This window comes from Pygocentrus nattereri, chromosome 15 (assembly GCF_015220715.1).
Source record: "Pygocentrus nattereri isolate fPygNat1 chromosome 15, fPygNat1.pri, whole genome shotgun sequence".
NCBI classification, from domain to species: Eukaryota; Metazoa; Chordata; class Actinopteri; order Characiformes; family Serrasalmidae; genus Pygocentrus; species Pygocentrus nattereri.
The window spans coordinates 35,816,582-35,829,949 of record NC_051225.1 but is presented as its reverse complement, the minus strand read 5'-3'; the positions used below and the strand labels follow the sequence as shown (position 1 = coordinate 35,829,949).

General features: G+C 39.6%; 1 protein-coding gene across 3 annotated transcripts in view; it reads left to right on the top strand.

Annotated features, from left to right (window-relative positions):
- mthfs (5,10-methenyltetrahydrofolate synthetase (5-formyltetrahydrofolate cyclo-ligase)) overlaps positions 1–13,368 on the top strand; it is a 25,501-nt gene extending 12,133 nt beyond the window's left edge. For all 3 annotated transcript variants that reach the window (XM_037545274.1, XM_037545273.1, XM_017699502.2), the window contains exon 3: positions 11,802–13,368. In XM_037545274.1, coding sequence (XP_037401171.1) covers positions 11,802–12,022 — 221 coding nt within the window. In that variant the 3' untranslated portion in view covers positions 12,023–13,368. The remainder of the gene's footprint in view (positions 1–11,801) is intronic.

Genomic DNA, 13,368 nt, shown 5'->3' with positions numbered 1-13,368 from the left:
AAGAGGCAGGGAGGGAGGCAGGGGGGGAGGCAGCGGGGGAGGCAGGCAGTTCCTGTTCCTAACATACTGACCCTCAGCACACCCTACATGCCATATAATGTATATGTATGTGGGGGTGTGTGTTCATATATATATATACATCGCTGCTGTTGAAAGAAAACCTCCATTTCTCTCGTTTTTCAGTTTTTGACATAATTTCAAAGGACCTGTTCTTTATATTGTTTGTGAATTTCATGATGAATGGACCAAAAGAAACGGCCTAATATGACTTGGAAAGACGTTTGATTCCTTTGACTTCCATTAAAACTACAGTAGGTTTTTTCTTTCTCCTGTAAAGTTACTATTTTGGAGATAGATTTTCTCCAGAAAACAGCTACATATATATATATATATATATATATATATATATATATATATATATATATATATATATATATATATATATATATATATCACACACACACACACACACACACACACATACATATTGCTGCTGTTGGAAGAAAACCTTGTATTTCCATTTTTGTTGTTTTTCAGTTTTAAGATAAGATAATCCTTTATTAGTCCCACAGCGGGCAAATTCACAGTATTACAGCAGCAGCAGAGTAACAGGAGTACGGCACTCAGTAATAGAAACGGGAAAACAGTATAAACATTATCAACATTATAAATAATAAAAATTAAAGCTAAGTCTAGACTATTTACAGGAAAATAAGGATAATAATACAATAAAATAAGAGTTGCATAGGAATCTGTATTGCACTTAGCATATTGCACAATGAAGAATGTTCGCATTCTGAATGTGTGTGTATATTGTGTGTGTATTGTATGTGTGTGTATATTGTGTGTGTATTGTATGTGTGTGTGGTCTACTGGGAGCAGTGCTGGTTGTACAGTCTCACAGCAGAAGGAAGGCAGGACCTGCGATAGCAGGTTATAATTGGACGTAATTTTAAAACACCCATTATCCTATACATTGTATGTAATTCCATGATAAATGAACCAACAGAAATGACCCACAATTACTTGGAAAAACGTCTGGTTCTATTGACTTTCAGTATGTTTTGTCCTTCTCCTGTAAAGTTACCATTTTGGAGATACAAGGTTTTCTTCAGATAACAGCGATTTTATATACGTGTGTGTGTGTGTGTGTGTGTGTGTGTGTGTGTGTGTGTGTGTGTGTGTGTGTGTGTGTAATATCACTGTGATTACATGTTAAGTGGAATCCCACCAATTTTTCAACATTTCTGCGTTATTAAACCTTTCCGATGTGAACGTAATCTTTTAGAGTGGTTTGATGTGAAATGGTTTATTGTAGAGAAACCTATAGAGTTTGTATTGGTAAAACTAGTGACGGTAAAATAGTAAAAAAAAAATTTGCCTTAAAACACCTTGCATGTACCTCTCCACCATGAACGGATTTTAACAGTATGTTTTAGACCAATACCTCCTCAAAACTATCGTAAAACAGCGTTTCAGCCATAAGGCACTGTATTCATAACCATCTCATATAATAACCTTCTGTGCAGGAGGCGTTAAACTCTTCAGACGTCTGGTTCCTATCACCACCACTGTAAACAGTTCTGACTCTGTTAGTTTCTCTAGAATGGAGCATTTCACGTCAAACCACTTTGAATGACTTGGCTTGCATCTTAATGATTAATGATTTATATCATAAGGGATATGTGTGCTCATGATGGGCTCAAATGACCTAAAGAAGTGACCACGTCCTCTACAGAGAACTCACTTCTGCACATTTTAATATACAGTTACTGTTTATTTGCTGAGTCAGCATATTGAAGGAAAAGTTATACCACCTTTTATATTTTGTTTCATTTCTTCCGAGAGTGTAACGGTGGCGATGCCACCTCAGAGTGAGTGGCCGTGAGATGCTTCTCTCACCAGAGGAGACTTTACCTTTAAAGGGCTATTATTTTTCTTGCGTTTGTTTTTCTTGTTTCTTAAGCTTCTCTTGTACCATTTGTGTGGTTTTGTGTATCAAAACCATTAACAGCTAATTCTGCTTGATCTAATCCTGCAACCTCTCTTTTTCTCTTAGAATTAATCAGGCTGTTTTTGTTACTGTGCCTTTAAGACTGATATATGTAAATAAGCTTTGTTCTTATTGGCTGCCTTGTATTGCGACTCATTAAAAAAAAAAGTCCCTGCTGAAACGCTCCTCCTAACATCGGTGTGAATGGACTGAATAGACGAATGCATGGCTGAATGGAAGAATGTATCTACAGTAGTTAGTTTTTGTGACATCACATTTACGTGCACTTCAGTAATCAGATAATGGGAAACTCCGGGTCTACATGAGTTCGGAGTGACACAGTGTGTTTTGCCGTGATCTTGCAGCAATGTTGCTTGCTTATTTCCGGGAGCGCAGTCTGTTTCGCCTGTGCGCAGACTGAGAAATCTGAAAGAAATCAGAGTAAAGGTGCACATGCACTGTGAAATCCAATTATTGACCTGAAATCCAGCCTCTTTATCAGATTTCTTAATCAGATTTGTAGACCTTACTCTGATCTAGGAAATTGGAGTGTGCTGTTTACATGACCGTTTCAGTTTTCCGATCGTTGCAGAAATCTTGACTATCACGATTATTGAATGCGTGTAAATGGTTTTTATACCACTTCAAACACTTTTAATTCAAAAGTGAGGAAAACACGATTCTCTGTGATATGGGCCCTTTAAACTGACCTCCCCACTGTTACAGACAGACATTGAAGACCCTCCGATGAGATACTGAGAGGGAGAGGTCAGAGAGAGCATGTGCTTGTTTCTGTGAAAGTGTCTGGTCGAGTGTGTGCACATGCTGTGTGTATGTGAGCGTGTATGAATTGCATGAATGTGAATGGACAGCGCTGTGCAAGTCTGAGACCACCCTTCATTTATTTAACATCCAGAACAGAAAACGACCCATAGCACTGAGTGGTCGTCTCTCAGTGGAAGGATGGACAGAAACACCTGTGGTTGTTTTCAGATCTGAAGCAGCTTGATTTTCTTCTCTCTCTCTCAAAGATGAAAGCTTTAAGTGCTGTTTATCTGTTTGGGGCAGTTTTGGTGTCTAGCAGGTCGTCCAGGTGGTTGTTTGGAGCCTCGTTTTCTCAGTAGGTTTCATTTTTTTGACCTCCAGTTATCAGAACTTGTTTTTTTTTTAATTAATTTATTTATTTATTTAGTATTTTTTTTACTTATTTTCCTTTGACATATTTAATCCCATCAGCAATATCTTCTGAAAAATGAATAACTCGTACTGGTGTGTGTGTGTGTGTGTGTGTGTGTGTATATATGTATGTATATATATATATATATATATATATATATATATATATATATATACATACATAAATATGAAAAACCTACATGCAGTTTTACTTGCCCATTTACAGCCCTATGATTTGACCCTTGACTTTCCCTTTTTGGGTTGGGGGTGGCTCATGAATAATCTGATGAGCTCTGCTCTGATTGGCTGGTTTACAGTGAGGGACCATGATGGCTCACACAGAAGCAACATGGTGAAATACAACCAGTAAAATAAAATGAAATAAGTAAATAAGCGTAAATAAGTTAGATCATCATATTACTTAGTTAGCTATACCAGTCGTGGGCTGGAGGTTAGGGAACTGGCCCTGTGACCGGAAGGTCACCGGTTCGATCCCCAGTGCCGACAGTCCATGACTGAGGTGTCCTTGAGCAAGACACCTAACCCCCGATTGCTCCCCGGGCGCCGTGGATAGGGCTGCCCACCGCTCCGGGCAAGTGTGCTCACTGCCCCCTAGTGTGTGTGTATTCACTAGTGTGTATGTGGTGTTTCACTTCACAGATGGGTTAAATGCGGAGGTGAAAGTATCACTTAAACTTATACCACTTACTTGGCGCTTGCTAGTAGCTAGCTCATTATTTCTGTTCTCGACCACAACAGGAAGTACACTAAAGTTGTTAGCTCACTATGAAGCTTTCATTTAAGATAATCTGGCTTTAGCTGTGAAAATAGTGGATAAAATCACACAGCATGGCTGCTTACAGGTTGAGGTTGTGATGCTAATAAAGTTGTAACTGACCCTTCTCGCTTCTGAAGCTGATCTGTGTTGTCCAAGCTTTGAGAAACTGTCTGGAGCCAAAGATACAGAGCAAACTAACATCTCTGAATTAAAGTTGTCCAGGATCCCGTAAAAGATCCTGGACAAATGGTGATGCCGTTGCATTCTGGTGCCTGTACAAACTGTAGCGTTTAAAGTGCAGTTTAGCATTTGATTAATAAACTGGTGAAGAGGAAGAAAACTTCGTTTAAAGATGAACATCCATGGCTGTTGTCAGTTCACTCCTTGGGAGTGAATGGAAAGTGGAATGGAAAGTGCTGGCGTCCCTTTACAGCCAGGAAACGGTATAGCTTTCCGTTTTCATTGCCATTGCTCCATTGTCTTTGTTTCGTTCTTCACAATACCTGTTGGGTTAGAACTTGTTAGAACTTTTGAGAATCTGGGATTTTTCTTTGAAGTTGGAGACAGGAGGGTTGTGTCAGTTCCATGTTCTGAACTCTTCTTAATCAACTGTGGCAAAATCAGCTCTCCATTCTGCGATGCCTTTAAATAAATGAATGTGGTCTCTGATTATTGCCCAGTGCTGTATGTATGTGGGGCTTTTTGTGTAAGCGTAGCCACAGATTTGAGGGGTGGGGTGTCCTTTTTTTTAAATTAAAAAAAAAAAATAGCTTAGTGTGACCGTGGCACTCATTTAAACTGCTGCGTCCTGCCATTGGTCACATGTAATTGAGTGTGTTTACATGCCATTAACAATCAGACTGCAGAAAATCAGATTTTAGTAGTAATCCAATCAATGCATTTACATGCACTTGAGTAATCAGGTAATTGGTACATCCTGGGTCTACGTGAGTCAGACAGTAATCAGATACCTGCTTTGTAACCTGCCAGTAAACTCACAGAATAAGACGTGACATAAAACTTCATGCTGGGGCTTTTTAAAAAAAATGTAAAATTTTTTTTAAACATCTCACCACCTGATAATACAAACATATTAACATAGAAGATGAAAAATATTTAAATCCTTCATTTCGTTAAGCATGTGTTTGGGTTCAGCGTCACTCCAGAGGTGTTTTACTGTGCCTTGTGGCAACACTGCTTGCTTATTCCGGTAAAGCTCTCTCTTTCACGCATGCACAGTCTCAGACATCCGAAAGAAATCAGAGTAAGAGTTTACATGCACTAAGAAATCTGATTACTGAGCTAAAATCCAGCCTGAAATCAGTGGGCTGTTTACATGACCATTTGAATAATCGGTTAGCAGCAGAAGGCTGATTTTGATTGGATTAAGTGCATGTAGATGCACCTGTTGTTTTAAACTAATTCTACAATAAGTGATGAAAACCTTTAATAATGCATTCCATAATTCATGCGTGAGAGATGTTGAATATCAGCACTGACAAAAAAGGAAAAATAGCACTTTCAACAGTTCGCCCCAGATATTGTTTCCTAGTGCTGTAAAAGCTAGGACTAACTAGTCTTTACCCGCCATGGTAGTCAGGCAGTTGTTATAGTAACCAGGCAGTTAAATGTGAGGTCAGCAGGCAGGCGTTGTGGTTATTTTTGTTTCTTTCCTTCTGGTTATGGTAGCCATGGTGAGGTTGGCCAGTTGGTGGCTGTCCTCTTCACTATAGCGATTTCTCTGGAACACAATGTTTCCTTAGCTGGCCCTGTTTCTTTGTCACTGTGACCTAAGAAAATTTGACTTTTTCCAATTTTATATTCTGCAAAAAAAACAATAATTGTATATTGAAATGTGCAGAAATATGTTCTCTGTAGATGTTGTGTTCTCTTATTTTCACTCGGAAGATCAACATGTCAAACATATTAACAAAACATTTGACCAGGGACACCCAAACTTTAGCAGACGGATGTATGAGGGTGTCCTAACATGGATGGATGGTCTGAGCTCTCTGTGTTTGTGCTGTTGCTGATGTGAAAGCCACAAACACCGTTTAATCCTGCACTAACAGCCAATTCTTCGCTGTCCGTCTTTAAGGTCAGCTGCAGAGTGGCGGTAAATGAGGGACGCTGTTACACAATGCTGGAAAACATTTGGAACACAGTGAGCTGTAATTGCCTTTTCAGAGGGGAACACATCATCTCGTCCCGCTGCCACTGTTCAGGATCAGAACCGAGCCCTAGACACGACTGTCTGCCAGGTCACCTCATATGAACCTCTGTTCTCCATATAGAACAGCTCCATATAGAGTCAGGCTTTGGTCTTAAAGCAGTCTTGGGACACTTGCACATCAGACCTACAGGAGCTTTTATGTCATCCCATTCTAAATCCATAGGCATTAATATGGAGTTGGTCCCCCTTTGCAGCTATAACAGCTTCCACTCCTCCGGGACGCTTTCTACAAGATTTTGGGGAGTGTCTGTGGGAATTCTTGCCCATTTTATCCAGAAAAGAATTTGGGAGGTCAGACACTGATGTTGGATGAGAGGGTCTGGCTCTGTGGGAATTTTTGCCCATTTTATCCAGAAAAGAATTTGTGAGGTCAGACACTGATGTTGGATGAAAGGGTCTGGCTCTGCATTGTAGTTCATCTCAAAAGTGTTTTGATGGGGTTGAGGTCAGGGCTCTGTGAGGGCCGGTCAAGTTCTTCCAATCCAAAGTCAGCCAGTCATACATGGAACAGGAAAAGTTCTGCGCCAAACTGTTCCCACATAGTTGGAATTGTACAGCTGTCCAAAATGGTTGGTCTGCTGAAGCATTAAGATTTTCCTTCACTGGAACTGAGGGTCCTAGGGCATCCCCTGAAAAACAACCCTATAGCATTACCCCTCACCCCTCAGCCCATTACTCCACAGAATGTTTCCACTGTTCTAGTGTCCAGTGGCCGCATTCACTGGAGCTGCAAGGCTAGTGTGGCAAACATTGTCATGTAAGCACACAACCCCACCAATCATCATCGCGCACTTGCCTCAAACCGTGCTAGTTTTCAAGTAATCTCCAATTGGTTATGTGGTTTCTGACACTGTGCGATATCTGTAAAAATGGACAAACATGTTACGTAACCAAACAAAACTGACCAACAAGCAGTACACACACACATATATATATATATATATATAGCAGTAAATATATAAGCAGTGTATATATATATATATATATATGTGTGTGTGTGTGTGTGTGTGTGTATGTATGTATATATACAGTTTTTTGTTTTATATTTACTTTTTAAAGACCTGAATTCAGTGCATCTTTGAAAATAGATCATCTGAAATAATTTGAAAGTTGGTTATTTTTGTCCGAAGTTGAGTGAATATGCTAGGAAGCAAATATTAGCTTGCTGGTTACATCCCAATGTCTGCATCTCGTCCAAGCCGGGCGGCACATCTTTATTACTGTACTTTACATTAGATTTCTCACCAGTCTGCTCCTGCAGTCTGCAGCACTGATTTGCATCATGCATGTTGATTGTTCCTTTATTAAGCAGCCCACACTTAAAAAAGAAAATTGTTCTAGATAGAATTTCATGCTTAAATGGTTCTTTGCATGGTGAACTGGTTTGTCAAATTGATGGAGAATATATTGCACATACTTCTGGTTATATACGTGGTTGTATATTTCACTAAAAAGGGTTCTGTTGTTGTTATGATGTGGTATACAGGATTGTTTTCAAAAAGCCTTTCCATCAGCCTGAGGAATCATTTTCCTGGGCAAAAGCATTTTTCATGCTGAAATGGTTCTATTTAAAACTCATGGTTCTAAATGGAATCTTTCCCTTTACTAAAGAACCCTTGAAGAACTCTCTTTCAGAGTGTACAGTGGATAATTATATTTATGTCCTCTATATTGCACTCGCTGCTCCTGGATCAGTGCCTCCAATAACAGCTTGGAGCGGCTCGGCTTCTCTTCGACTGCTGGGATAAAGCGATGATGAAGAGAGGGAAGGCGTGCGGTCCCAGACAGGATGGATCGTTTCTGGGATTGAGAAGGGCCTACTCGGATATGGAGCACTTCTGCAGATATTGTTCTGAGGTGGAAAAGGCCTGCAGGAGTGGAGAGATATCTCTGATAAGATAGTGAGAGATAGGAATAAAACTATTTAGAAGGATTATGATGTCCTCTAGATCCACAGCCTTGTTTAATAAGAATTTATTTATGCGTACGGCAAGGGCAGACAAAAGTCTAGGTTCTCCGACAGCTGCAGCGCACACGTAGCCTTGCCTTTTTGCAAACGGGTTCAAATCAGGTCAGACCAATTACCAGCTCCACACGCTCCCAACTACCCCTACAGTCCATATTAAACCCAGAATGTTTGATAACATGCCTCATAAGCCATTTTTCTTCCTCCGTCTGGGTTTAAAGGGACTTTTTCCGGTTCCCCGACAGTGTTTACTTACACATGTCATTTTGAAAAATATATACTTAATGCTTCTCCTGCTTGGTGTCTATAAATTATAAATGAATGTCAAAGACAAGCGTATTATTACACAGTGGGCCTAAAATATTGAAAAGACAGTGAAGGAATAGGCTGCTGATCATTACTGCAGCCATTTTATGATGTTCTGTTGTTTATCAATATTTAATATTGTGTTGCTTTGAAGTTCTGACTCATAAGTGCTGTGCTCACGCTTGAGATCAATGGATCAGTCTGGATGGTTGATGATGTTATCTAGCGTTTTTCACTGTGCGAGTGTACGCGTGTTTAGGGAATGTCACATTGTGGGCACAATAGAAGTTAGATTTTATGTCCGCATAGATAGACTAGATATAGTGCTGAGCAAAAGTGATACATTTCTTTAGGAGATGTTTCTGAGGAGATTATATAAAAACGATTTGACATTAGCATAAGAAGAATATCAGAGGAGAGTAAGTGGGGAACAAGAGAAGTTTTCAAAACCGGAGCTCATAAAATGATTAAAAGCTGCAGAGAAAACGCGATTCCTAACAACCACCTGGAAGACCTGGTAGACACCAAAACTGCCCCCATCAGACAAACTGCACTTAATGCTTTCATCTTGGACTTTTCTCAGTCCAGCAGTGTCACTGAGGTGTTTAAGAACTCCAGCAGCACTGCAGTATCTGATCTACACGCACCAGCACAGCGCACACTAACACACCACCACCACGTGTTACTGCATTGCTGGGAATGATCCACCACCCAAAGAGTACCTGCTCTGTGAGGGTCCAGGGGGGTCCTGACCACTAAAGAACAGGGTAAAAGGGGGTAACAGAGTATCAGAGAAACAGATGGACTACAGTCTGTAACTGTAGAACTACAAAGTGACCCTATATAGTAAGTAGAGCTTATAAAGTGGACAATGAGTAAACAAGGAGATCATAAATGTTATGCCTGATCAGTGTATATTCAGGATTTGCTGTTATATAATTAGAAATAAGAGCCATGTTTCACGACTTATGTAAAATCTCTTTATTGTGCAGAACAGTTATAAACAGTGAGGGGCTGTAGACCCACTGCTGAGCGATACAACTGACCGACGGAGGGTCAGTGCAGGCAGGGCTGGTGAACGCACAAGCCTGGCTGGCGAGCTGCTATGCCAAAGGCTAAATTGAGACTAAAGGCTAACATAATGCTGAGAGTCCGGCGGTTCCTTCAGCTGTCTCAGTAACATTAACTCGTCTGTCGCTGTGTGGTCACTTATAGTCCGAGTGATTACTAAAGGAAGCAGCTCAACTGGTCATGTAAGCAGCACCGTTGGCGTGTTTTTCTCACCGAATGCTGCCGGGACAGATTCTGCCATGGGCATTTTTACTGCTGTATCACTGCAGCCCACATCGTCCACATGTTGACTTCTGCCTACGCCTCAGAATTTGCTTTGTGGTATTGGTCATGTGTATCGGTATCCCCATCATCGATACTGTGTTTAAGGGCCAGTAGTATTAAAAATAGGCCAGACAACAAAATCGACTTAATACCAGCTCAGCATAGACTTCCAAAACACATTATCTTAAGAAAATGCATTAAAAATATGTGGCTGTAAATAAGAATCTTCAGGCTCTGTTTCTTACTCTACACATCATCATTATGCAAATTGCTGGTTCATTGAGAAGACAAATTTTAATCACTTTTTTCCCTCAAGATTGATTTTATTAATCATAACAGCCTTAATTGCAGCTGTAAATATCTAGCTTAAAAGAAATTTCCACCAGCAACAAGATGTAGACAAAGTCATTGAGTGGTTTGGTGTGAAACTAAGTATTTTTAGAATTAGAACTTAGAACTAAGAACTGTTCACTGTGGTGGTGATGGGAACCAGACGTCCACCGCTAAAAGCTCCCTCACAGAAAGTTATTACATGAAACGGTTACAAATACAGCGCATAGACATTGTTTTAGGATTGGTATAGAAGAGTTTGGATTTTTCTAAATCCATTTATGGCCAAAACTCAGACACGTGTAGGTTCACTGGAGCATAAATAAAATGGCTATATTTGTGTTGTAGACATCACAAGCTGTGGTTCCCATCACCACCACTGTGAAGAAATCTGACTCTCTACCGTGAACATGCCACAGCAAACCACTCCGAATGACTCTGTTTACATCACAAACTCTGGATCATGCAGGAGGTTTTAAAAAGGAGGAATTTGGCTTAAAAAAACATTGAGTGTGTTTACACGCACCTAATAATCTGATGACTACTTTTTTCTTAAAACATTGCGCCTTTTTACCTGAAAATACAAACGTAAAGCGTCAGCAGTGTTTCTGATCAAACACGGCTTTCGTTTTCACACATGGGCAGACTGAGAAATGGGAAAGAAATCAGAGTAAGAGTTTAGATGCACTGAGAAATCTGATTACTGAGCTAAAATCCAGCTCGCTCAATCAGATATCTTAATTGGATTTCTAGCTCGGAGTATGGTGTTTACATGACCATTTGAATGACCGTAGAACTGCAGAAAGTCCAAAACAATCAGTATGTCAGGAGCATGGTCCCTGTTTAGGTCAGATTCTGTAGAAAACAGATATAATATATATAAACCCGAAGATTTGTCAGCACCAAAGTATGTTCTGTTTTTAATGCTTGAGCTAAATAGATCCCAATTTCCAGCATTTCTAAAATCTTTGTTGCCATTTGTATAAGGTAAATGACATGAGTCAGGTAAGTGCGCTCACAGTATTTGAATGCTGCTGCCAAATGTGGCATAATTATATATGACTCATTGTGCTAAATAGACAGTTGCCTCTTACTTCTGATTCATGTTAAATTATTAAGCTACTGATTTTTCATTTTACAAGCTTAAAATGCCAGTTTGATTCATTGAAGAGCAAGGATTATTAATCATGTTGTGACTTTGGCTTTCTCTCATAGGAGGTGCTGAAAATGTGCTTCATTTAGCCCACACAGTGAGCGAATACAAATCGAAATAAGCAATTTGGCTGTGAAGAAATCAGCTATAAAATGTCATGATTAGTGCATCCCGATTATTTTGTGTATTTACTGTATGCCTGGATGTTTCCTTTATGTGGTGATGTAGTACCGATACTATCCACTAGGTGGATCTTTTCGAATTTCCAAGCAAAACATTGTGCAGTGATGATGACAGTCCATTGCACAATATGTTGAGGGTTAAATCATTTATTGATGAAGCAGTTTGGCTTTAAACACTGGCTCCTGTCCATGTACCTTTGGCAGTGTTTACTGCTATTGTGTATTATCTTGCCAGTACAGTTTAATTGATGATTGATTTGTATTCTGATGATATTTCATACCCCAAATGTCTCAGATTGCACAGTGTGTTTTTGCTAAGGCCTTTCTCCTCTCTCCGATCTGTGTACAGGTGGATTAGACCTGATCCTGATGCCGGGACTTGGCTTTGATAAGAGCGGAAACCGTCTAGGAAGAGGTAAAGGCTTCTACGACACATACCTGGAGCGCTGCATGAGGCATCCCAAAGGAAAACCCTACACCATCGCACTGGCCTTCAAAGAGCAGCTGTGTAAAGAGGTCCCCGTGGACGACAGTGACATGCTCGTCAATGAAGTGCTGTATGAAGAGTGAGATCCATCTTAAGGGCCACTGTGAGCTCCAGACACCTTCTAGCTCCACTATATAGGTGTACAGTCACAGACTGTAGCCCATCCCTTGCACTTTATCAGCCCTCCCTCTTATACATTTCATCATTGGTCAGTTTCTGACCACAGAAACGCTATTGTTTGGATATTATTTGAGTGCTGGTCCATTCTCAGCACAGAAAGTGACCACTGATGAAGGACTAGAGTATGAAGAACGACTGTGCATATGCAGTCTGTAACTGTACATCAGAAAAGTGGAAGGTCAGAGTTTCTAATAAAGTGGCCAATGGACGTACACAGTTGTGTGTAAGTTTTGGAACCCCTGGTCAAATAACACATTTTTGATGATTTTCCTGCAGAGAACACACTTCTGCACGTTTTCATACATATTTACTCTCTATTTGCTGAATTTAACAGATTTTATAAAATATATAACCTTAAAATTTGGCCTGTGCAAAAGTTATGACCCATTTTTATGATTTATTTTGTTTTTTTTCAATATGTTAAACCAAATAAGTAGATATGGCACCTTGTTCTCTGGATATGTTAACATGTTTTCACTTACAAAATCAACTGAACATGTGAAAGTGTTCAAACGTTTGCATATGACTGTAAGTAAAGCCAGGTTAGCCTGAGGAGCCAAATAAAAAAGGGCTTACGACTTTCAGAAATTTAGACTGTTTAAAATCTCACTCACACACACAAGCGTGCTGAAATGGTACTTATTGACGCAGGCAGTTCAAATGCATTTAGGTGGTAATGGAAAATGCTGTTATTGACGTTTTAAAACTGGACACAGTAACAAACAGTAATAAATCAGAAGGACAGTGTGACGCTGACTGTCTTAAGTGAGGTTCTCATTGACTGCTTTACGTTGAGCTCTCTAATGTTTACTTGCCCTTGTTTACCAAAGCATACCAAAATACCAATGTGTTTATATACGCTCAGACCTCTTACAGTCAAGCTTTGCATATTCATCCAAAACATCAATGACTGAATTTCAACATTGTGTGTTAGCTGTGTTAATTAACAGTGCTTGTCTTGTCTTATCAACTCTTTCTGTTTCAGGGGAGACGTGCCTGCGGTATTGACTTCACACTGTACCTTTTTTGTTAATTTAAACCGTACAACCCATTAATCTTTTTAAAAAACTACTTGCCAATGACTTTGTTTGATTTATAGTGTTGACTGCTCCTTTGTTCTGTTTATGAGGCAAGAGTTTATTTGAAGGGACTCGTTTTGTTATAATTAAGATAAAATAACACTAAAGACAAACATTAATATGCTTTGTAAAAAACAAAACTTGAAAATCTAAAATATATGTGAAATAAA